Source organism: Gossypium hirsutum, chromosome A04 (assembly GCF_007990345.1).
Source record: "Gossypium hirsutum isolate 1008001.06 chromosome A04, Gossypium_hirsutum_v2.1, whole genome shotgun sequence".
NCBI classification, from domain to species: Eukaryota; Viridiplantae; Streptophyta; class Magnoliopsida; order Malvales; family Malvaceae; genus Gossypium; species Gossypium hirsutum.
This window is the reverse complement of record NC_053427.1, coordinates 6253427-6279415: the sequence shown is the minus strand read 5'-3', so window position 1 is coordinate 6279415 and position 25989 is coordinate 6253427. Positions and strand designations below refer to the sequence as shown.

General features: G+C 31.5%; 4 protein-coding genes and 1 pseudogene across 5 annotated transcripts; 4 read left to right on the top strand and 1 right to left on the bottom strand.

Annotated features, from left to right (window-relative positions):
* The first annotated feature begins 378 nt into the window (after positions 1 to 378).
* Positions 379 to 3399, top strand: LOC107948641 (protein DETOXIFICATION 14). Of its 2 annotated transcripts, none has more exons than XM_041110813.1 (6): positions 379 to 772; positions 852 to 1396; positions 1848 to 1934; positions 2345 to 2401; positions 2481 to 2719; positions 2835 to 3397. In XM_041110813.1, the coding sequence occupies exons 1-6, from the start codon at positions 539 to 541 to the stop codon at positions 3044 to 3046; spliced, it is 1374 nt and encodes a 457-aa protein (XP_040966747.1). In that variant the 5' UTR covers positions 379 to 538; the 3' UTR covers positions 3047 to 3397. The 2 variants fall into 2 exon arrangements, with proteins under 2 accessions (XP_040966747.1, XP_040966748.1); XM_041110814.1 differs by having other exon boundaries at positions 633 to 772; positions 856 to 1396; positions 2835 to 3399.
* Positions 3400 to 5017: 1618 nt separating this feature from the next.
* On the top strand, positions 5018 to 7918 carry LOC107948643 (thioredoxin). The gene is made up of 3 exons (XM_016883264.2): positions 5018 to 5417; positions 7112 to 7430; positions 7625 to 7918. Exons 1-2 carry the CDS (start codon positions 5189 to 5191, stop codon positions 7423 to 7425), a joined length of 543 nt encoding a protein of 180 aa, XP_016738753.1. The 5' UTR covers positions 5018 to 5188; the 3' UTR covers positions 7426 to 7430; positions 7625 to 7918.
* A 4892-nt stretch (positions 7919 to 12810) lies between these two features.
* Positions 12811 to 14869, top strand: LOC121227892 (E3 ubiquitin-protein ligase RMA3). The gene is made up of 2 exons (XM_041110812.1): positions 12811 to 12969; positions 13833 to 14869. Exon 2 carries the CDS (start codon positions 13834 to 13836, stop codon positions 14587 to 14589), a length of 756 nt encoding a protein of 251 aa, XP_040966746.1. The 5' UTR covers positions 12811 to 12969; position 13833; the 3' UTR covers positions 14590 to 14869.
* Positions 14870 to 17788: 2919 nt separating this feature from the next.
* On the bottom strand, positions 17789 to 19448 carry LOC107900124 (uncharacterized WD repeat-containing protein C2A9.03-like; annotated as a pseudogene).
* Positions 19449 to 21530: 2082 nt separating this feature from the next.
* Positions 21531 to 25149, top strand: LOC107948645 (vicilin-like seed storage protein At2g18540). The gene is made up of 8 exons (XM_041110811.1): positions 21531 to 22253; positions 22859 to 22904; positions 23067 to 23116; positions 23238 to 23279; positions 23778 to 23891; positions 24508 to 24586; positions 24670 to 24741; positions 24836 to 25149. Exons 1-8 carry the CDS (start codon positions 21727 to 21729, stop codon positions 24881 to 24883), a joined length of 978 nt encoding a protein of 325 aa, XP_040966745.1. The 5' UTR covers positions 21531 to 21726; the 3' UTR covers positions 24884 to 25149.
* The last annotated feature ends 840 nt before the right edge of the window (positions 25150 to 25989 follow it).

The window sequence follows — 25989 nt, the reverse complement described above, 5'->3', positions numbered from 1 at the left end:
GTTTATTGTGATTCAAATGCACACACAGTTACATATTTCTTAAAAGAATAAACACATCAATTTATTTTTATATGCAATATGTAAACATAAATTGATTCTATATCTATAATTATACTAATGATTTCATTTATAAAATTATAAAAAATCAAAATTCATAGAGGTTAACCAAAGATCAGATCTCTTGAAAATATTTTTGTCTACTTATTATTATAACAATGACAGGAATACTACCTTAGAAGTATAGTATTATTAAATAAATATCCTTAGAGAATACATTTTTGGGATCTTTTGTGCTTTGTGATTATAATATAATATTGGGAAAGTAATAAATGCAATAACTGTAACATCATTCAGCTTTGATTTCAAGCCAGATATGGTCTCACTTTTTGGTCTATTTCTCTTTATTTTATCATTTGAGATTATGCCTTTATTTGTTTGATTCTAGCTTGAAATCCAAATAAACATAGTTTATAATTTATAAAGAGTTGGGTTCATTTGCTTGGCTCCCCCAATATTTGATTCAAAATAAGAAAAAAGCATGGCGAAATTGGAGGAGAGAGAAGATGAGAAGAAATGGGCAACGAGTTGGGGTGGATATATAGAAGAGCTGAAGAAGGGAAGTCGAATAGCAGCACCAATGGTGGCGGTGACGGTTCTACAATACCTTGTGCAAGTTGTATCAGTAATAATGGTAGGACATCTTGGTGAGCTTTCTCTCTCTAGCGTCGCCATTGCTACATCCCTCACCAATATCACTGGTTTTAGCCTTCTGGTACGCTACTCTTTCTTCTGCTAAGCTGCTCTATTGATGCAGCATCTTAAACTAATTGAATGTTTGTCATTCAAACTAGTCAGGAATGGCTGGTGGATTGGAAACTCTATGTGGGCAAGCTTATGGATCACAACAATACAAAAAGCTTGGAATCTATATTTACAGTGCCATCATTTCGCTCATCTTAGTTTGCCCTCCCATTTGCATACTATGGATATTCATGGACAAATTGTTACCTCTTGTTGGCCAAGATACACTTATCTCCTTCAAAGCTCGCCAATATTCCCTATGGTTAATCCCGGGACTATTTGCAAGCACCATCCTTAAACCTTTGACTCGATTTCTACAAATGCAAAGTGTGATTCTACCAATGCTCTTAACTTCAATTTTTATACTGTGTTTCCATGTGCCTCTTTGTTGGATTCTTGTGTTTAAATTGGATTTAGGTGATCTTGGAGCTGCAATAGCTTTTAGTTTATCAACATGGTTGAATGTGATCATACTTGGGATTTATGTAAAGTATTCATCTACATGTGAGAAAACTCGTTCACCATTGTCCAAAGATGCTTTTCTTGGTGTCCCTCAGTTCTTTCGCCTTGGTGTTCCTTCAGCTATAATGGTTTGGTACGTGTTTTCTTTCTTGTAAAATCAGTCTTGGGTGGTAAAAGTTATTTAAATTGCATTTTATCACCTGCAATAATAAAAATAAGTAAATTAGTCCCTCTATATTAGTTAAAAAACTCAATTGATCTTTTCTGTTAAAAATTTCATACATTGTTTAGAATCGTATAGTTGACAAACTAATTGGACAATGATACATGGCGTGCTATGTGTACATCGTACTGGCATACATGTACCAATTTTTAATAGTAGAAGTGGATTTAATTTTTAATAGAATTACCAATTTACTTTTTGATTCAATGTATTGAGATTAATTTACTATTTTTTAGTAAAAAGAGTAAAATATAATTTGACTCCTAATATAGGAGCCTCTATGGTATTTTATCATTTTGGGCACTAATTGTTACATTTAATGTTGTGTCTCACAAATGGTTTTCCATTGCTATCAATTAAGCTTGAAATGGTGGTCAATGGAGTTGCTAACTTTGCTATCAGGCCTTCTACCAAATCCAAAGCTAGAGACATCAGTACTATCTATATGGTAATCTTCCACTTTGGTACCTTTGAACTGATAAATTGGTTATTGTTTTTAGTTTAAATTATGTCATTAATAACTAAGCTATGACTAAGTTTTTGTTTTGATCACTAAACTATTTAAAAAATTTCATTTAAGTCTATGAGCTGTTAAAATCAATATTATATATATATAGCTTTATCTGCTCGCATTGTCTATACCAATTGAAATCTCTCTTTTCCCTTCACTTCTACAGATCGATTTTTTTCATAAAATAGTTTTGGATGTCACGAATCTGTGAATTAAAATTCAAGCAGTGACTTAAATAAAAACTTTCAAATAGTTTAGTAACCAAACAAAACCTTAACCATAGTTTAGTGATAGTTTACCTTGTTCTTAATACCAATGAATCTAATGCATTGAATCTTTATAATCAGCCTAACAATTTCAACATTACACTTCACTGTCCCTTATGGTTTTGGAGCTGCAACAAGGTATTCTGTAAATCTGGTTATTTCTAACAAATATTTAAAGAAAACCAGAGATTTTAAAGCTTTGAGTACTGATCCACAGCACCCGAGTTTCGAATGAACTTGGAGCCGGGAACCCCGAATCGGCTCGCGAGGCAGTCAAGGTAGGAATGTCTATGGCAATCACAGAGGCAGTCATGGTGAGTGGGGCTCTGTTTTTCAGTAGACACATAGTTGGATATGGTTACAGCAATGAGAAAGCAGTGGTGAACCATGTTGCTACAATGGCTCCTTTGCTTTGCATTTCACTTGTTACTGATAGCATTCAAGTCGTTCTTTCTGGTTAGTAATCTCTCATTACTCTTTCATTCTTAACCTTAAATCAAATGCTTGGTTTTAAATAAATAATAATGGGATTTGGATTTTGGAATGTTTTGTAATTAAAAATTTCAAACAGGAGTTGCAAAAGGATGTGGATGGCAATATATAGGAGCCTATGTAAATCTTGGAGCATTTTATCTCATTGGATTGCCAGTGGGAATAATACTAGGATTTGTTGGACATCTAAATGGAAGAGGCCTTTGGCTTGGAATAGTAGTTGGTTCAATTGTACAAACAATCCTTCTTTCTCTCTTTGCAATCTTCACAAATTGGGAAAAACAGGATTAATGGCACAACTACTATTCCGAGTTGAGATGGACTCCATGTTATGTTTTTTCAGAATTAATGGCACAACGTCGGACCATTGGTGTGTAATTGGTGAAGGGAGTCTTCATGCAGCAATTAATGGAGCCATCATTGAATAGAACAATTCTAGTCTAATTCCCAAAACCCATAGCCGGAAACACCTTTCAAAATTCAGGCTTATCAGTTTGTGTACCGTGCTTTACAAACTCGTGATGAAAATTATTACGAATCGATTTAAGTTAGTATTTTTTAAATTAATCGTACCAACTCAAGTGAGCTTTATTTCCGTAAGAAATATTAATGATAATATTGTCATAGCTCAACAGGTAATCCATTTTATGTGTTGCTCATGGGAGGAAATTTCTTTTACCTATAATATGCATAAATATGTGTTGAGAATTAATGAATTTTCTTTCTTTTTCTTCATTTTAGTTTCTCAATTACATGTTCTGATGTGTTTTAATTTATTACGTCTAATTAGTAACTTTACAAATGTATTTTTGCATATGAATATATTTATAGTATGCAATTGAGATATATTTACATATATATAATATATTTATTAAGAATTTAAAAATTAAATTATAAATGTCACAATCTATTAGGTCATGTTGTAAAATATAAATTGAAACTATTCTCTTTTGGTAGCCACAATCCCTTTAAGGTTTTGCTACCCTTTGGTGCACCTTCATAGATTTGAACCCGAATATTCACACACAAAAGAATGTACTCTACAAAATGTCATGTTGCAAGATACAAACTGAAATTGTTCGCTTTTGGTAGACAGTAGACACAAGCCCTTAAAAGTTTTGCTACCCTATGGTGCAACTTCAGTGATTCAAACACATATCTTCACATAAGAAGAAGTGTACTCTGCAAAATAGATATCAATAAATCCATTCCCTGAATTGCATCATGAGATACAAATTCCTCAATGTACCCAAAAGTTCCTCAATGTTTTATGAACCCCAAGTTCACTTAACAAATTCAAACTCACATCCCAAACACAAAAAAATAAATAAATAAATACACTCTATGGAATAAAATCACATGAAATTGACAAAATCTTAATAAACCTACCAGAAAGAACAATTTTATCTTATATCTCACGGTTGCCTTTTTTTATATCATGACTTCACTCAATTTGTCAAAAGTTATTATCATTGTCCTCAATAAATGCCCACAAATTTCTCAAAGTTTTGTCACCATCAATTATATCTTCCTAGATTCTAGCTAGAGTTGCCACTAGGTCAAGTTCAAGCCCTAACAAAATTTTGGCCTAATTGATAGGCCCGAGTTTGGTTCGACCTGAAAATTAAACTTAAATTTTTACTTAAGATAGGCCCAGATTATATATGCTAAACCCGGGTCCGACTTGACCTGACCCATATTAAAGCCTATAGCATTGATACAATAGGGAATATATTAATACCTTGGGGAGGGTATCGATACTCAGGTAATTTTTCTTTAATTTTCAAAACATCAAACCTTACAATGTATCGATACCAGGCAGGGTATCAACAATACTTTTGTGAAAGGTACTGATACTTTGTTAAGAGTACCGATACTTTTGGGTCAGGTTAGACTCGGGTTGAAAACACTCATACCCGAGGCCCGACCCGCTTGGAAAACATACTTCATTTTCTGTCCCAACCCATTTTTCAGATTTATATTTTTACCTAAATCATCTCACTTTTCGAGTGACCTAATCTATAGACCAACTCTAATTCCAACTCCAAACATAATATAAAAAAACCATTTAAAAATCATAATAATCCAAAAATAAATACACAAAACACATTTACACAAGCACCAAAACAATAAAAATACAGCCACAAAAATATTTAGCCATGAAAAAATGGGTTGTAAATAATTCACCTACGTTTTATCTTAATTGACACGTGTGTAATATTTAATCCATTTGTAAAAGCCATCGTGGCATTATCCCAACCTAGCATACCAATAATCGTCTCCCACGTATAATCCAAGAAATTTATTTCCGTTTTTAACTATAATCCAACAAATTTTCCCCCTCCAAACATACAAGACATCACTATTTCCAAATCCTTCACTCTCATCCAAATCTCCTCTTTTGTTTCCTGCGATTAATTTCCTCTCCCCCCCATGGCTTCCGTAACGGTTGCTTTCTCTCCGATTACCACCGCTGCTTCTGCCCCTTATTCTTCGGTTTCCGATCGGAGAATATCCGTTAGATTACCGGGATTTCGTGGTCTCAAGAGTAAATCGACGTCGGCGTCGGTGGTTCCGTTGTTCCGATCGGTGATCCGGGAGCCGCTTATACGCGGTCGAGGTGGCCGTGTAGTATGTGAAGCCCAGGAGACCGCTGTTGATGGTTAGTTCCTTTGTTTTACTTCACTTGGTTAGATTTATTTGTCTTCTTTGCTATAATTGTTCTTTTAGTTGACTGGTTGTTTGGAAAATGAAGGAAAGTGGAAGAAATTAGAAAGGATTATTTGGTGAAAATGAAAAAAAGAAATTAATTTGTGTTAAATAAAATCATTTGTTTATAGAGCTACAAACTAGCTGATTTTACATGTTTAATCTGGGGATGTTTACTCAATAAGATTTTAGTAGAATTAACTGATTCTGTTTTAGTAAAGGTGGTAAATTTGTTTTGGGTTTTATAAAAAAGGAAGTAATTGTTTTACATCTCAATGAGTTCCTAATTCTTCTGTCCAAGATTTGAACTCAAAAACTTATAGGTTGAAACTTGAAAGTAAACTTATTAGGACTTGTTGAGTGAAAGTCTTTCGGTAGAAGCCTTCGAAGTTTCGTCTATTGAGCAGCTAATTGGATCCAATAATCTTCGGTATTGTCCCCGTGTCATGTCAGGATGTTGTCTCTCGTCTCTGCGGGGAGCCAAAGTGCCGTTAGCAGCTTGGTTCATATAAGAGGAGTGTCTCGAGAAACCGAGCTGTACGTGGACGCACAATCGCTCGCCAAGGGGACGTGAGCATCTTGACCTTGGAGGGGTTTGAGCCCTTGACCTGTGGCATATAGATCACTGCTTAGAGGCTCACGGCACATTGGCTCTTGGTGGAGGTGGGAGATAAAACATCGACACGACCCAGGGGCAATACCGATCATTGTTGGGATTAGTTTGTCTCTCTAGTAGACGACACTTTATAAGACTTCTCTTGAAAGAGGTGGCCATTATTGACTATTGCAATTGACTGGCTCTTATTATTGTCAACACTGTCCATGGTTTATCTCTCAAAACAAAAATAAGGGATCTTGAAATTTGTTTTGTTTGCTAGTTCAGAAATGAAAGAGGATAAAAGAACAGCGGAGAGTTCATGCCATTATTACCTGATTTACCTTGCCATTGTATTTAGAACTAATATCTGTGAAATATATATAGCTATACTGCTATCGATTGACTTGATGTCATAAGTTAATCTAGCATCAACTCGGTAGAGATATTACTAAAATATTCTTTAATATACAAAGTAACAAATATTTATAGATATAAAAAGCTCCTAATTGAGATAGTATCACAAGTCAACCGAGTAGTAACTCAATTGTGATATTATTATTAAAATATCTTTTTATATACTAAGTAACAAATATTAATATGAGGATGTTTTTGTCTTTTCATGCTTTTTAAATAAAATAGTACTTGGTGGGTTTGATCTTGAGGAGCATGCACATCAAAATTTAACTTTGTTATTTCAGCCAAAGAATTATTTGGTTTTTGTATGAATTTTTCTTTTTCTTTTTTTTTTTTTGGGTATTATGACAAAATCTTAAACTTTGTATGTTCCTGTGTTATTTTTATAGAAGTAAAGAATTATGACAAACTAAACTTGGTATTCTCATTGATGACCTGTTTATATAAGAGTAGTAGTAACACTTTACACAAGATTACTAGAATAAAATAAAAGTAATAAAATCAAGCAAATAAATGATGCAGTTTTATCTGAAGATAAAGACACAATCAATTAGGAGGAAGGATGAAGAAAAAGAGAGAATGAAGGAACGGTTTAATTTCCTTCAATAATTTGGTTTGCTCTTGGAAACTTGCAGTGTCAGCAGTGAAGGAAGATGCATGGCAATCACTTGTTCTTGATTGTGAATTGCCTGTGCTGGTTGAGTTTTGGGCTCCATGGTGTGGACCTTGCCGTATGATACACCCCGTAGTTGACGAGCTGTCGAAGGATTACGCCGGGAAGCTCAAGTGTTACAAAGTTAACACCGACGAGTGCCCCAACATTGCAACTCAATACGGAATTCGAAGCATTCCGACTGTTATGATCTTTAAGAATGGGGAAAAGAAAGATGCAGTGATTGGTGCTGTTCCCAAATCCACCTTGATAACCTGCATTGAGAGATTCTTGTAGAAGTGGTAAGCAAATATCACTTCTCTTCTCTTCTGTAATTTAAGCTATTTCTAGCAATTTCTAGGTTTGTCAACTTCCAGTAGCACATGGTAAGTGTCACTGTACTAATTTCACATTTGGAGCCTACAATTTTAACTATATTTTATTTTAAAAATTTATATTGATCCTAATATAATTTCGAAATATTGATATTGTAAAGGAGAAGGATTCATCAGGGGTTGATGAAGGACTTTCCATTAAACATGCATTCTAATTGCATTGAGTGATGCCTACTGGTACAAAGTTGAGTGTTTTACTTTACAAGCTTTGAGTACATGGATACTTCCACCGGTTGAGGATGCAACTGATTAAGATTAGAGGCAGAGGGGCTTATGGACCAAATAAAGTGGAAAGGGATAAAAGAAACAAGGTTAAAATATGCTGTTAGTCCTTGTACTTTGATAAAATTTGAGATTTAGTCTTTGTTAATGATTAGTATTTTCGTTAAAATTTATTGATGTCTAATCATTATGCTTTCCTTTCTTTTTTTTCCTTTCTTGATAAAGATCCTTCTAAATATCTAGTTGAAATTCGTAAAATAGCAGGCATAAATTAGGAAAACCTATTGTTCAGAGCATCAAAATTCGGGCATAATAATGATAGCAATGTAGACACACACACACACAAAAAGAGCTAAAATTCCTTGCATGTAGCGGCGGAAAAAGGAAGAAAAAGGAAGTTCATTGGAAGAACTTCAACATTATGGGATAAATATCAAAATTATATAAATTTTGTTTTAATGTGCAAGTTTATACATGAATTTAAATTGCGAGTCATATGTATATATGAAATTTTAATTTTGATTTAAATTATACATATTTAAAGAAATGAACACATATATTTATTTTCATATTGGATTAATATAATAATTTGTACATATAATATATCAATGAAAAATTGTGTTAACTTACTAATGTTGCTAGTAATTTATAAAAATTTAATCAAATTAAAATTTCATGTATAAAATAGCATAAAATTAAAGTTTATGTATGATGTTATACATTACATCAAAATTCATGTATAGTTTTGATGTTTATCCATTTTTTAATTAATATATATTCTATTATTTCTAAAAATCAATTGTTTATAGTGTGTTTAATGTTAATCATTGCAAATAATTTTATGCGTTTAAATTTTAAATAACGTATATAATAATAAAAAATTAAATCATAATTAAAATATTTTTATCATATTTAATATACTTTTACTAAAATTAATATAATTATATAAATCACATATCAATTGAAATAAAGACCATTGTACTAGAATATAATTCATGTTAATCGATTTTGAAAATAAATGTGAAATTTGAATTGTAATTTATTTACTTTGTTTGAATTGGTTAGGACTAGATCGATCAGTTGAATTAATTAGATCGAGAAACAATTGAGGTATCGATTTAAAAAATTGCATTAAATCAATTACTCAAAAATTAGTATAGATAATTTGAACTTAAAAAAAATTAAACTAATATTTTTTTATGAACTTTTAATAATTTATTTAATCGAATCAAATTGATTAATCAAACCAACTAAACTAATAAAGTAATGACTTGATGGATTCTAACTATGAATTTGAAAATACAATACCATGAGATTTAGAACTTTTATGAACAGATAAGAATGAATGGAGCAGTATTTGCATGGTCATCTTGACAGCTTCAAAAAGGCTATATTCGCATGTCTGAGCTAACTTGCAAAGTTAAAAAAGAATAAGATATTTAAGAAAACGATTCTCAAAATTGTACCATCTACTTATCTCAAATACAATAATAAATAATATTCATATCTTTATTTGTTCGAAAAATGAGGTGTTCAATTTTTAGAATCGAATTAATGGTTAAATCTATTAGATAGTAAGTTTTTTAATTTGATTGATTCATATATTTTAATTAAATAAATTATTAAAAAATTATAAAAGTTAAAAAAATATTTAATCGATTTTTTAATCTAATTTAATTAGTTCAAACCAGTTTCATAGATCAGTTTTAACATAATAGTTCGAATATTTTTTTATCCAACTAAATTAATCAACTGATATGATTGAGTCTGATTTAAACAACGTTGGAACAATAAATAATGAAAGTGAAGGGAAATATGTTGAGATGTTGACAACAATAAATCACTTGCAAAGAATCTAAAAACCTTATCTAAGCAGACGGAGAAGTGGTCACCTTGGTAGACTTTCAGGCTTCCTTGGTTGGCAAGTTATTTGTCATAGACCACTCAATTTTCCCTTATTCCTTAGGTTAATAAATTAGCCCACATTTGCATATACATCACTAATTAATTTTAATTAAAATGATTTTCTCTCTCCAGTTTATTAAAGAAATCCTTTCTTTTCCTTTTAATTCTTAAACTTTTTATTTTTATTAAATTATTTAAAATTGAATGAAAATAATAATGTTTATTAATTTTGTTAACGTAAAATCTACATATATATATATTACGTCAATAATTAATTAAAATATAAAAGACTAAAAATTTAAAAAATAAAAAATAATCTGAAAATCTAAAAAAATACCATAAAATAACAAAAAATTGCTTGAGCCATTTAAGGAATTGCATCAGCTCTTTGTTTTCTTTCTTTAAGCTGCCGAAATGAGTAAAGAAGGAAATATTCAAGAACTCTCTACTTGCCTCCAAATTTATCTAAGTAAAAAAAAAATCATAATTTTCTTTAAATTAGAAATTAGAGTCAGAATTACAGGAAGTTAAAATAGCAATGGTCTCTCTTATTTTAATTGGTCGAGGTTTGATTCTCGTCTTCGGTATGGAGTAGTTTTAAAACTCATGACCAGCATCTACTCTTACAATGAGCTTACAGAATGTGAATAATTAATTATAGAACTCGCTCCAATAAATATATTAAAAAATAAAAAAATAGAGCCAAGAATAAATAATTTTAGAAATATTCGTATTTAAGTTTTTATTTTATTTTAACCTATTATCATGAATTTTGAGAATAATATATTACGTACTATATTTTCTAAAGTTCGTAGTACAATGGCCATATATTATGTTTTATATTTTATTAATACTTTCCCCGTGTCATAATATGAAAACTATTTATCATTCGCTATTAATGCTACATCATCGCATTCAAATATTATTATAAAAAATATATATTAAAATATAATAAAATCAAATTTAGTTCAAAAAATTTTAGGTATCAATTAAAAAAAAATTATCAAGTTTTGCATTGTATATATTAATGCTAAAAAATTTTACATACTTTTTCATATATTACATCTTTGGTAATCTGAAGATTAGATTGGATTGGATTCGAGTGAATCAATTAAATTCTTAGAATGTAGAGATATGATCAAGATAGTGTTGATGATTCTAGAGAGCATATATTCGAGTGATTTTATTTTGACTATCATTAATGTAATAGCTATTTTCAAGGAGTTACTTTGTATTCACTTAGATTCTATGTTAGCAAACCAAAATTGATATATGCATGAGGCTTTTCTAAGTTATGTAATGAGAGTTTATCGAGTGCATTCTAATTTGTTCATTGAGTGACTCTTTTTGTGAGAGAGTGCAAATTGTTTATTGTAAACATTGTTGAAATGTTTACTACCTGCCAAGTTCTCAAGGGGAGATTTGGAAGTGATCGTTCTAGTATTTAGGTACAAATCTGATATATCTACACTTGGAGAGTAATAAAGTGCGAATCACTTGTTGTATTCGTGATTAAAGATAGTAAACATACTCATTGAGCTAGACTCAGCAAACGTAGGGAAACCGAACAGTGTAAACAAACTTTCGTGTTCTTCGAGCTTTTGGTTGCATAGTTTTCACAATGCCAAACCATAGTAGCCACTGCAGTCTAACTCTTCCAATACAATTTTTGTTTTAAGCAAACAAACAATTTAAGGTAACAACATGAAGTAAAGAAGAGACCCCAAAACAAATGTCAACCCAAATGGCATTGACGTGGCACACTCAATCATCAAGGTTGTGGACCATGATGCGGTAAGTCTTTGAGTAGGACCTTGCCTCTGGCAATGGATGTAACCTATAGCTTGAAACAAAAATTATTTTTTCCCGATGATTTTTCCACATACTATTGAAAAAATTGACCGTAATTCGACATCGAAACAATACCCAAAAAGAAAAAGGGGTTGATAGTCGATTTTTCAATAGCCAAAAAGAACCTACCATCATAATTAGGGGTGAGCGTTCGATCAAATCAAGTGAAAAAATTTTGAGTTGATCGAGTTGCCGACCCTATTTTATCATCCAAACTTGATTTGAGATTTTTTCGAATAGAGTCGAGTAGAATGAAATTCGAGTCGAATCGGATTGAGTGAAATTGTTTGAGCTAAATTAAAAATTAAACATGTCAAATTAAAATCTTGTTACAATATAACTAATTCCATGTTAGAATATATAAATTTAAAACCATATATATTTGAAAACTTTTTCAAAACAAAATTAAAAAAAACCAGATACTTTAGTATAATAAACTTGAATCATTAATTAACTTATTTAGTTCACAAAATTATTATTTTGGAAAAAAAAAATAAAATTTTAACTTCTTTATGTATTCTTTAGAATCTTTTTTAAATTATTATAATCTTTAAAAATATATAAATTTTGAAATTTTTATAAATTTTTTGAATTTTAAAAATTATATTTTTTTTGTAATTTTTGTTGAGAGAGTGACCAACTTGCTCACTTTTAAAATTGACAGTGGTAAAAATAGTATTTACATCAATCTATTATTCGAATTATTTGAGTTATTTAAATTGTAAAATTCAACTCGAAATTCAAATGACTTATTCGAGATTTCAAGTTGACTCAAATAACACGATTCGATTAACTCGAAATTTTTTTAATTTTTTAATCGAATCAAGTTTTATTCACCCTTAATTATAATTAAAAATCCGAAATTAACCCAAAAAATAAAAATATTATTTTATCAACCATCAATAATTTTAATGTTAATGTCAAAGATAAGTTCTTTAATTTATGGGCTGTCAAATTATTCTAGATGTAGACCTCATAATTTCATCAAATATATAAACTTACAATATAAATATATATTTTATACAAGTATATATAATTAACTTTTTTAATATATTCTAGAAAATTATTCCTTTATGAACATCTAGTAAGCATTAATATATAATATATTTAAAAATAAAAATTAATTATATTAAAAATATTATTCCGTTATTTGAATCGAATCAATTCGATGGATTAAATTTATTGAATTTAAAAAAATCAATACATTAAATGGCTAATTTCTTAATTAAAAAGTATTAAAAATAAAATCTAACAAAAAAGAAAAGAAAAAGCCCACTTAATAATCCAATAAAAATTAAAATGTAAAAAACGGTGTGCCTAACTAATATCTAATTTACCTCCCCTAACCTATGAATCTCCTTTCCCTTGTCAATTGAATTTACTCTAATTTCCAAAGCTCTTTGAAATCCAGGTTTTTGATTAAAACCCATTTTTCATTTTGGTCTGTTTCAGCTTCCTCTTTACTGCTGTAAGTTTTTCTTTTCGCAATCTCCATCTCCATCTCTGTCTCAAGCTCTCTTGTTTTGTGTTTTCTTGGGGCATTTTCGGTTCATTTTTGTGTAGTTTTTTTGGGGAAAACTCTTTTATCTTTGGCTTGATTTGTCTTCTGGTATATTAGATTGATGGATGTATATAATAATGGTAAAGGAGGATTTTTATTTGTTTTGAATTTCAACTCGGATTCCAGATTCTTGAATTTATTGAAGAGGAAAGGAAATATAATAACGAGGAACGTGATTTGGTTAAATATAGCTTGGGAATGTTGATATTTGTTAAATTAGTTTCGTAATTAAGCTCGGTAAAATTGGCTTTTTGAAAACGAAAATATGTGAACTTTCTTCATGAGTTCCTTATTTTTAAAGATTTTTCCTTGATAGATTGTTATTTGATTTATGGTACTTCGATGATCATAGGCTATAGCTTCATTCTAAATCTTGTTCAGTCTTATATTATAATAAAAGCCAATTCTTTCCTTTTTTGTTTTGGTTGCATGTAAACTGTTTCTATATATACAGAGATCTTCTGGAAATTAAAATGAAAATATTCATGTATTGATTGGATTCTATAATAAAATCATGCATAGAATACTGCCAATCTTATAATAAAACCATGTTGTGTAGTTTGATGAATTGTTCTTCTAATTTGATGGCACTTAGCCTTTTCAATAGAGCCTTAAGTATGTTTGGTTTGGTTGAAAATCAAATAGTTTTTGTACAAATTTATCAACTTCATGCTAGTCTAGAAAGTTTTGTGCATTTAAGAGTTATCTTTTTCGTTTTTGTGACTGGTTACCTGTGTATACTTTCATCTAAAACTGTTTCCATCTTACAGAATGGCTATGGAACCAAACTTCTTTGAGCAAGAAGGGCAATCTGAGCCTGGAAATATATCCCTCAAGCACAAATGGGATTCAATATCATCACCAACGGGAGACCAAAACAAGGATACCAGCGGCTTTGATTGCAACATTTGCTTCGACTCTGCTCAAGATCCAGTGGTCACCCTCTGTGGTCACTTATACTGCTGGCCTTGCATTTACAAGTGGCTTCATGTCCAAACTTCTTCCCTTGATGCAGATCAACGACAACGGAACTGCCCTGTGTGCAAAGCGAACATCTCTTCTAGTTCATTGGTTCCCCTCTATGGTCGTGGCACAGCTTCTGACTGTCAATCCAAGGATCCTCATTCAGATTTGGACATTCCCCAAAGGCCACCTTCTCTCGGATTGAACCCTATGACCACATATTCACAGCCAAGTCAACAACTCCATGAAAATCTTTTTCGTCACCAGCAATACTTCCCTCACCCTTATGGAGACTATGCAACCTTAGCATCATCTAGCCTCGGTGGTATAGCGATGACGAATTTCTTCAATCCTATGTTTGGGATGTTAGAGGAAATGGTGTATGCACGGATATCAGGGAGCTCAAACACAAGTATTTTTACTTATCCTTACCAATCTTCGAATCTGTTTTTTGGGAATAACAATCTCAGGATGAGAAGGCAAGAAATGCAGGTCGACAAATCTCTTAGTAGAGTATCCATCTTTCTATTTTGTTGCATCATTCTTTGTCTTGTCTTGTTTTGAAAGCATTATTGACTTTGAGCTTTGTATAGTTGTAAAAAAGACAAGTCAATGAACAAACTGAACACATATTAATTGTTGGAAAAATTGCTAGGAAACTCACTTTCTATATTTATAAATATACTAGCAATATCATTTTCAAGAATTGGGATTGAGCTGGCTGTAATCTTGTCAGTTTACCATACTTCTTTTCTGTAAGCTTTATGTATATGGTACTTATGTTACCTGGATGGTATCAGATATGGCATCTGTTCGATCTGAGTATATTTATTTATGTTTTTTACATCTGAGGATCATATTTTTATATGCTTTGCATGGCAATATTCTTCCTTTGTAAGAGAATTATTTATGTAGTTATAAATATATAACAAATCATATAGATTTTATCTTATTTTCTTTTCTTTTATGTAAAGTTATAACATGTATAAATATGTACCTTGGGTAGAATGAAAAAATATATTTTTTGCTTAAAACTGTCCATTCTCTTTCGACATTCTATTCAATTTTGATGTCATGGTATCAGAGCTACTTGATTTGATTTTTTAAGTTCGAGTTTCACTAGAAATGTTCGAATATTTCCGTGGATCACTTCTATAGTGATTGGTAGTGTGCATCGCTGGCATAGGGAGGAGCACAGGAGTCCCCTTGGCTGATCTTGCGGATATATGAAGTATGTCAAGCCTTCTACCAACCGGTTAAGCAAGACATGTCATTCACAACCTACTCTATGGACTTGAAGAGGGTATATGAGGAGTTTAATGTTTTTCTACCACTCAAATCAGATGTGAAAAGTTCAATAGGCTCAAAGGGAGCAAATGGTAGTTATGAGCTTTCTTTTTAGCCTTCTTTCAGAATTTGAGGATGCTAAAGCTCATATCCTTTCTGGTTTTGAGATTTCATCTTTACAAGATATCTTTACGAGAGTAGCTTCCATTCAGTTCCTTTTGAGTTGTGGTAACATAACAAGGGGAACAAATAATGGTGACAAAAGAGGTGATGAGATGAGAGAGATTGTGTGCTATTATTATCATGAGCTAGGCCATACTAAATGTTTTTGTAGCTACAAAATAAGGTCCTCAGAGATCATAGGAAACAATTATTGCAATATCAAGCAACAAAAACCCACTTCTTCTGTCATTGCTGAGTCAGTTAACTCCACTAAGTGTCTCATTTCTTCATCTTCTAAATGGGCCATTGATTTTAGTGTTACAAATCGCATGACAGATAATACAAATCTCTTTTTTCACTATTAATTCTCCTATAAATATTTCTAAAGTTGTTTTAGCTAATGGATTAACATCAACACCATCTATTTTCTTTCCTAAACTTTGTGTTAAACTAATTAGATTTTTATTTTAACCTGTTATTTGTTAGTAACTTTACTTATGCCCTAAATTATCGTGTCTCATTTTTTCTCTATCATTGTATCTTTCAGGATCTTATAATGAAACATATTATGGGTAGATGACATGAATTTAGAAGTCTTTATGTTCTCAATACAAAAGGTGTCAAGATCAATTGTTTGTTTTAATGTGTTGTCCCCCTTTTGAGGTGCATTTTCGATTGGGTCATCCCTCAATGCTTTTCTTGAAGAAGTTATGTTCACAATTTCAAAATTTATGTTTGTTAGATTGTAAGTTGTTAAAATTACTGCACCCTTTTAAAGTTTAGAGTTAATAAAGAGTACGATCCCTTTTTTAATTGAAGATTAAATACTCTTTTTGAATTAATTTATTTTGATTTTGCAAATAAAATGAAGATTAAATAATAGAAAATATGAATCTACAACATATTCATCTTTTAAACAATATAAATTTTTTGAGTAGAGTACAATTATTTAAATTATGGTTTTAATTTTTTTGTTCTTTTGACCATTATATATATATATTAATAATAAATACTTACATATATTAGAATTTTTATTATCCGTATATATGTGTGGAAATCATAAATATAGAGCATAAATGTGGGTTTAAAAATAATATAAAATAAATAATAAAATTTATAGTTTGAAACTAATTAATAATAACACATAAAATATATATGATATATTAAAAAAATTAGGTCTAAATAAATTATTAATAAATACAATTTGCATTATAAAATAAAAATGTATAAAAATATTAAAATAAATTTTTGGCTGAGTGTTAAACGGGTGCGTTTGGTTCGCTGTATTGGATTAGAGGTGTATTGGATTAGAAGTGTATTGGATTAGAGGTGTATTGGATTAGAGGTGTAATAGCAAATCAACTGTTTGGTTGAATGTAATGGAATAGAGGCGTAATAATAATCTTGTGTTTGGTTGAATGGAATAGAGGTGTAATAGCATAATGGAAAAAACTAAAATGACTAGAATACCCTTAGCATAAATTTGTTTTGGTAAATGATTATTGTTATTGTTATTTAAATTTTAATAAGATTATTATTATCAATAATAAATATTTTAATCATATTTAAACATAATTATTATTAAATATATTTTAATTAAAATATATAATTTAATAAAATTCTTAATAATTAGCATAAATTTGTTTTGGTAAATTATTATTGTTATTGTTATTTAAATTTTAATAAGATTATTAATATCAATAATAAATAATTTAATCATATTTAAATATAATTATTATTAAATATATTATAATTAATAAGGAACCAATATCAAACAAGGGCCATATAAGGAACCAATATCAATTGACCATAGAATAAAATCAAACATGTTGATCAGATCAACAAAATGAAAATAAAAACAGAAGCTTTCAAACTGCAGAAGGTGGAAAACATTTAAAAGAACTTCCAATCGCAACTCTCTTATTCATATGGAATTTACAATGTCACTCGTGAATGAAATATCGAAGCTCAAAAACTACCCCATGAATCAATACAAGCCAATCTTAAACCAAAATCAAAAAAGTTTTATCGGGTCAAAGCAAGTCAAGAATGAAGGCTGAAGCTTTTAAACAGCAGACTATAGAAAACATTACCAAATCAAACGCATGGATTTTACTAATTCAGTCTTGAACGAATATCAGAGCTCGAAAATTACCAACAAATCACTATCAAAGCTTGAAAATTACCCAATAAATTGATATAAGGAAATCTTAAACCAAAATACGTTATATCAAAGTCAAAGCAATCAAGAACAAAGGCTGAAGCTTTTAAACAGCAGATTACAGAAAAAATTACCACAATTCTAACATGAAATGTTAACAACCACATGCAATTTATTAAATCATCCATGAATGAATATCAAAGATCGATAATTACAGAACAAATCGATACGAATCAATCTTAAACCAAACAAAACATGTTTAATCCACTCAAAGCAGTTAAATTTATACTCTAGCTCGAAAAGTTATATAATAGAACCCAATCATCCCAGGCGATTTTTAACCCATCCCTTAAATATTCACAATCATTCGTCTCTATAGATATTGGCTTCACCTTAGGTTTTACAATATGGAATACAAATACTAGTTATGTCGCCTGCGGTTGAACTCTAACAAGCTGCCATAAGGGCGATCAACAACACCAACGAAGAGCGATTCTGTATCTGGGCTAAAGGATATTCCAGCAACCTCACCAAAAAAGTCAATTTCCTGGCACGTCACATACCCGGACTTGGTGTCGAAGACATGAACGAAGTCAGCTGGCTCAGCCATGGCAAGAAATCGACCATCTGATGTGAACTTGAGAGCTCTAATTGCTCCCATTCTTCCCTTCAATACAGCTAGGGACTGGGATGGTTTTCTTACATCCCACAATCTGCAAGTTGTGTCCAGATTCCCAGTAGCAAGAATGTTCCAATCAGGGTGCCAAGATGAAGCAAAAGAATAGTCCAAATGTCCCTCTAGGGTGCCAGTGACCTGCAGCATTGTACAAAATAAATTAGACATCAACAAGATTTAAACCTCAAAACGCACCATTTATTTGGATGTCCAGCAAGAGTGACATACTTTGCCAGACTGAGCATCGGCAATTAGGCAGTCGGTACTGTCTCCAAGAACTGCAAGCAACTTCCCGTCTGGACTAACAGAGGTATTCTGTTAAGAGAAGACAACCATAAAAGTAAGAAAAACACCCGAAAAAATGGAATTCTACAGCAAGCATTTGAAGACTAGCACTTAAATTTACAGACCTGTCGAATGAGAACCGGTTGAAGGTTGAAAAAGTTTCGGCATCAAAAACTCTGATTTGAGCATCGTTATTTGTAGCCATAACTCTCATTGCACCACTGCAGAAATAAAGAAGATTCAGTTTTATTTTAAAATGTAGTCAAAGTAATATATTGCTCAAGATAACCAAAATATTTCTCTTTGTTAGACTGCTCAAAAAGGATCAAAATATTTCTCACCTAGGATTGAGATACACATCCACCGCATTAGTGATTGCATTATCATCAGTGGTTACTTTTGTGGAGAATGCCACCCCCGGTTGATTTATATACTGCCCAAGCAGAAAAATACTCTCAATAGCATGAGCCAAATTGCAAACATAATACTTTATCCCATAAACATTTGTCAAACAAGCAAACAGATACCTTGCAAATAAGCTCCCCCAGAAAACCACCAGCCACCATTAAATTTTCTTTAACTGCCATGGTGCTAATCTGCACCCTAGAGAGTTGCTGAGATTGTCGTTTCTACAAACATATCAAAATACAAAGTTTATCTCAACTGCTCTTCAAACAAAGCAGCAGAAGTCAAATTAAATTAATCATGGCCATATTCACTAACCAGGTTGGGAACAATTGGCTTAGCCACATTCAACACTTCTTTGCCCTTGCGTAGTAGTGATGACCAATGCATTACCGAGTAGTTTTGCATGAGGTACACATCGTGCTTTGATGTAGCCCACAATAGATTCCTTAGCTACATGATAAAATAAATAAATTAAACACAATACCATATATCAGCATTCTTTCAAGCATGAAAGCAGATAAAAATATCCATCACCTAGATAACTTAATTGAAACTAAAATCTTAAATTAGTGTGCATGTGTACAAGACCATACTCTTCCACATAATCCTTTCACCGATAGATAGTAATGTTACTGTTAACTAAAGACTCGTTAACTAGCTTCACCACTCACTGGGGTGACCAAAACAATTTATAGCCACAATTCAGCCTTCCAGCATCCTTGCAACAAGAAGTACGGCCCAATGCCATGGTCAAGAGTATGGATAAAAAAGAAATTGGTAGTTGATAGGAAAGACAAACAAGCATTAATCTTCTTGTGCACATTAATTTCAAAATGAATTACTAGTAACATATTTGTAAGACCATGTAACCACATTTTACCACCAACAAATGTTGTGAATCCCATACAAAGAGGAAAGAAAAGAAAGGGAAAAAGAACTGTCATAAAAAGAAAAATTGGCAGTTGATTGACCATGTATGCCCCTTTTCAGTATGGAAAGCCCCAATTCACTTTCCTCAAATTTCCCATTACATAAATAACAAAATGGAAAACAAAAATTCACAGAGCACAGGTAATGCATTAAAATTTGCAACACCAAACAGAACCATGAAAGAGGGAGACCCATAAATGCAACCAGTAAGTTAGAAGGAACATTTTTAAATCATCCATGAATGAATATCAAAGATCGATAATTACAGAACAAATCGATACGAATCAATCTTAAACCAAACAAAAAATGTTTAATCCACTCAAAGCAGTTAAGAATAAAGGCCAAAGTTTATAGACAGCAGATTTAACATGTTTCGAATCTGCTTACATGCAGAAAAAATAAAAGACAGTAACAAGGTTAACAGAGAGTTAGAAACCTACCTTTCAGTTGCACTAACTCAGAAATCGGCAAAAAAGAAAATGAGAAGAAACAAAGGGAGCAAATCGGTAGAAAAGAAAAGAAAATAAACAGAGGGCAGAAAAGAAAAGAAAAGAAACGGAGGGAGCAAATCGGCAGAGGCTAGAAGGAACAGAAGAGAAACAAAGGGGAAGCAGATGAGAGGGTATAACAGGGATGGTAAACCTATGCGGCGCCTAATCTGGGCAAAATGGAAGGATTACAAATCGGTGAAATCCACCGATTAAATCAGTAACCGATTACAATGGTATTAGCAATACCATGAACCAAACATGATGCAATTGGTTTAGGTTTGAATATCACAATATTCATATTTTTATTAGTTTTTTAAAATAAAAAAAATTAAAATGCCTTTAAATAATATAACATATTTTAATTACGTAAAATCATTTTCGTAATTTCCTTAATCGAAATGATAACCTGATTGAAAATGACATCAACCTAATAAAAGATATTATAAATAGTATAGATATTCACATGCAACGTACATAAAATCAAAAAATAGTAACAAGTTTAGGGTAAGCAAAATCTGATTTGATTCGAAAAATTCAATAAAAAATTTAAATTTTGAATTAAATAGTTCGATTTAATTGAGTTATTCTGATCAACTCGAATAAAAAATAAAAATTTTCTGCTTAACTCGAATATGAATTACACAATTAGAGTTATCTAAAAATTTAAATAAGAAAAGACAAAACTACGTCGTTTTGATAAATATTTATCTTTTCTAAAGTTAAAAGTCAAAACCATTAAATTAAAATGCAAAATACTTTATTTTAATAAATATTTACCCATTAAGTTAAAAAAATACAAATTTATTATATTATTATATAGCTAAATAATCTTATATTTCAATTACTAGTTAAATAATCGGTATATATAAACATAACATTGAGTATAAATATTATAATTTGTTAACTCGATTCGAAATTTTTTTAATCAATTTGAAAAACTTTTAAATTGAATTCGATTGCTAAAATAAGATTTATCAACCCGACTAACTCAAACTTTTTCGAGTCGATCAAATCCTCAACCTTAATAACAACCAGATATGATTCCTTAAAATAAATATTAAGACAAAAATACATAAATCATGGAATCTAATTCAAGTGATGCTAATCAAAGCCCACTTAGATGATGTGAAAGCAGGTTAGCCCGACCCAGTTTTCATTTCCATTTTCCGAGTTCCGTAATCATTTTCTTTGCAGCCAAACACGCTTCTCTTTTAGAGGCCTCCACCCCAACCTACAAATTATTGTTAAAGCCCTCGCTTTCTTCCTCCTTCCAATCTCAAAACCTCGAAGAACCAGAGAATATGGGTAAATATCGAAACGGTTCTCTCTCAGAGAACTCCGACGAAGAAACGGGAACACCATCTAAACCCAAACCAAAACACAAACCCGACTCAGAATCCGAAGATACAAAGCCCAGAAGCCACAGCAAAAGCGAAAAAGGGAAACGACCGAGCAAATCACGAAGAAGACACGACAGCAGCAGCGGTATCAGTGAAGACGATTCGTATTCAGACTCAGAATCCGAATCGGAATCCCAGTCGGAGTATTCGGAAACGGAATCAGGGTATTCGGATTCGGAGGAGGAGAGGAGGAGGAGGAAGAGGAAGAGAAGGGAGAGAGAAGAAAGGGAAAGGAAGAGGAGGAAGAAAGAGAAGGAAAAGAAAAGGAGAAGGAAAGAAAAAGAGAGAGACGAAGAGAGGAAAAGAAAGAAGAGAAAAGAGAAAGAAAGGAAAGCAAAGAAAAAGAAGGATAAGTTAGAGAAAGGTAAGAAAGGTGCTGTTACTAATTCGTGGGGGAAATATGGAATTATCAGAGAAACTGATATGTGGTAAGTTCCATTTACTTCTCTATTTTTCTTTGAGAAATTGTTGGAAATGGAACAAATTTTACATATATGAATATGGGAATTGGAAATTACTCTTTTGCAATTCTGGGTATGCTTCTTGTAAAGTTTCATATTTCAGTTGCCAAAAATGCTGGTGCCAAGGTTTTATTATGGTTGAGATTGAAATTCTTATTTATTTTAGTTTTTTTGCTTCTTGGAAATTGTTGGAATTGAAACTAATTTATATATGTAGAAATTGCAGCTTAATTTTAAGTTGGAAATGTTCTTAGAATGTTATATTTCAACTGTTAAAATTTCATCCTTATTGGTGGCATGCCATGCATAACTGTTTGGTTATGTTAGTCATGCCAATTTTTAATAGTAGAAATGATGAAATTTGTAATAGAAAGAATCGATTTGCTCTTTAATGTAATATATGGGGACTAATTTGCTATTTTTTAGTAAAGGGATAAAACTCAATCTGATTCCTAGTATAGAACCTCCATGATACTTTTAGCCTTTTAATTTAGAAAAATGCTAACTCCTATCTTGCACTATTATTGAGATTGAAAATTGGGGCCTCTTATTACTGTTTCTATAATGTGTAGGAATAAGCGACCTGAATTCACAGCATGGTTAGCTGAAGTGAAACAGGTATTTCAATGAACTATTTCTAGAGTTGTTTATTAATGGCGACTGTATGGTTTTATGTTCAATTTGTTGTGAAAGAAATATGCAAGTTCTTCATCGATCAGCTCTTGTTGAATCAATGATTTGGAGTTTGTTTGTAACTATATTTTTTATCTCTCTTTACAGATAAACTTGGAAAGTCTGCCCAACTGGGAAGAGAAGCAGTTGTTTAAAGAGTATGTGAATCGTTGTTTCTCTTCTCTTCTCATGGTCTTATTTGAACAATGCGTGCAAAATTAACTGTATTGTTGCTTAAATTAATTTTGCAAATCTAAAATTTTGTGTTTATTTTTGCAGTTTTATGGAAGATCACAACACAGCCACCTTTCCTTCCAAAAAGTAAGGCTTTGTAATCATATAGAATTAGAGATTCTTGTTTCAACAAGAATGTGTGTTATATAATTCTTAATCGGAGAAAAAAAGAAAGAAGGATGCTGGTATGCTTTATGCATGTTTTTCCCCTTGAAATCTGTGTTGCCTTTGACTCTTCATTTTTCTTGAAGTGTTTATGTTTCACCTCATATCTAGACATGGTTCTTCAAGAACCCTTTGACCGGTTCTGGACATATACCTGTGTCTGACACTATGAGTTACTTATCTTGAAAGTATGTCTCCCTTTGTCCACTTAGGTGTATAATAGTCCCAGCCAGAAAAGAGGGAACTGACTCATTGTTTAAGAGATTGGTGTTTTATATAATGGGTTTTTGGTTGTGTTCCTGTTGGTCTAGTTTATCACTGATTTCTTGCATTCCAAGAAATAGAATAACAATAACTTGGCATGTATATTTGGTTATCATGTGGGCATGGACATGATATCTTCTTTATTGGTCATTGCAGATATTATAACCTTGATGCTTATTATAAGCGCCAAATGGAGAAAGAGAACAAAAAGGGTGTTAAAAAGGTTCTCCAAGGAGAGCGTACTGTATTCAATGATGAAGAACAGCGCCGGTACATTTTGATGCATCATTTTATGCCATATTTTATTTGAAGCAGTTGATATTCTAGTTTTTTCAGCTTTATTGAATATAGCTTTCTTTGAATTTAACTTATATTTGACCTGTGTTTTTTTTTTCTCTTAAGCTCTATTGATTGGTATAATTGCTTTAAAACTGCCATTTACGGCATCAGTTATCACTGTTCTTAGATTTATCATTAGATGAACTCCTAATGGAGGTTGTTTCTTAAATGCAATTTCGTTACACAGATTTTGCATCCGTAATAGTTAATGGCTGTTTATTTGCACATCTCTTGATCATCCAAAGTAAGTATGATGTCGCACTTTATGCTGTCATGTGTATTTGAGATGTGCAATAAGATGATGGGGTTGTCATAAACAAGAATTGTTTGGAAATCTCAACTGTGAAATGCCTATCCAAAACTGTTTGTAACATCTGGTTTACTGATCCTATATTACCATGAAATATGTTATTTGCAAGGTTTATTTCTGCCTCTTTTGAGGAAAACTGATAGTGGATGCCTGTTTTCTTTATTATGTGGTACGGGGATTTGAATGTGAAATTTGATGATCTTAACAACAGCGCATAATCTCAATCTGCATTTTCAGGCAAGAAATGCTTATGGCCCGTGAAAAGCAGAAGGAAGAAGAGGTTCAAGCTTTGAAACTTGCTATGCAGAGTGGAATGGTTAGTCTTTCTTAGCCTTCCAAACATAGTGACCTTTTGTGCTATGTTATATTTTTCTCACCTCTGTCTATATGAATTTGCAGGCGCAAGCAATGAAAGAGCAAACTCAGTTACGGGAAGAGATGGCTTACTTGTACAAAATCGGCAACTTTGAGGTGAGGATGCACTGTCGGTTTTATTCCTACCTGCGCAATCTTGAATTATCCCATTGTCAATAATTGATGTACCATTGCTGTTTTACATTTACAGGCTGCAGCTGCCATACAAAAACGGCTTGATCCAGATGTTGCAATGTAAGAAGAATGGCCTAGACGGCACTAACGACTACTCAGAACTCATGAATTCCGCATTGCCCGTGTAATATGCTTTAGATATTAGTCAGTTCTAAGCTTTACGTTAATTGACTACCGGAGAATGGTATGGAGAGAAGGAATTTACTCGTTTGTATCGGTACAAGGTTGAATATAATTGTATCCGTTTTACCAGGATAACAGTTTTTTGAACTAGCTTGTGTCCTCCCTCACATCCGTTTTTAGTATACAAGAAAGTAGTATATGGTGCTACATTTAGGCTCTTCTATTTCAATTAGCTTGAAAATTTTAATGAAAAAAGAAGAAAATCCAAATCCCATTATCTTAACTAAATCCTAACCCTATACTTAAGTTTTTTAAATTTTTTTGGATAACTAAATTTAAGGCTTTTTTAAATCATCTATTGTTTGCTCATTCTAGTTAAATTTTAGCTGATTTTAATTGTATGAAATGTGATCTTTTCCTAGCCAAACTGAGTTTTATGTATAAAATTTAGGAATTTTGGATAATTTGTGATGTTTTTTTAATAATTTGAGTAGCAAATCCTCAAGTCTTAATCCACAAACTTTGAAGTCTTAACATTAAATTTTAATATTTGAGCTCTAAATCGTAAGCCCAAAATATAAAACACAACTTTGAACCTAAAAATTTGAACTTAGTGCTCCAAACTCAAAAGCCTGAAACCGGTTGTTTTACTCAAATGATTCAAAAAAAATTAAACAATTACAAAAATGACTTAGGTTTAAAAATAATCACTTAAATGATCTAAAATGAATAGTAAAATTAGGTTAAGGGACTTAAGTGTTTGGCACCACATTGATTTTTGACTCAACTATTGTTTTATGATTGTGTCAGGTATTAAAAATATTTTTTAGGTACTAGAAAGTTAATGGCCAGCGCCCTTGTATTTTTTTTCAAACTGTAGCATACTAGTATACATTTATGTTAATATTTTAAATTTGGGTGTTGGACAATAAATAGTTGGCACCACTTTTTCTTATTAAATTTTTTTTTTGAGTGTTGGCATACTGATGGCCCACACCCACTTTATTAGATTTTTTTCATTTAAAAATAAAATAATTAAATGATAAA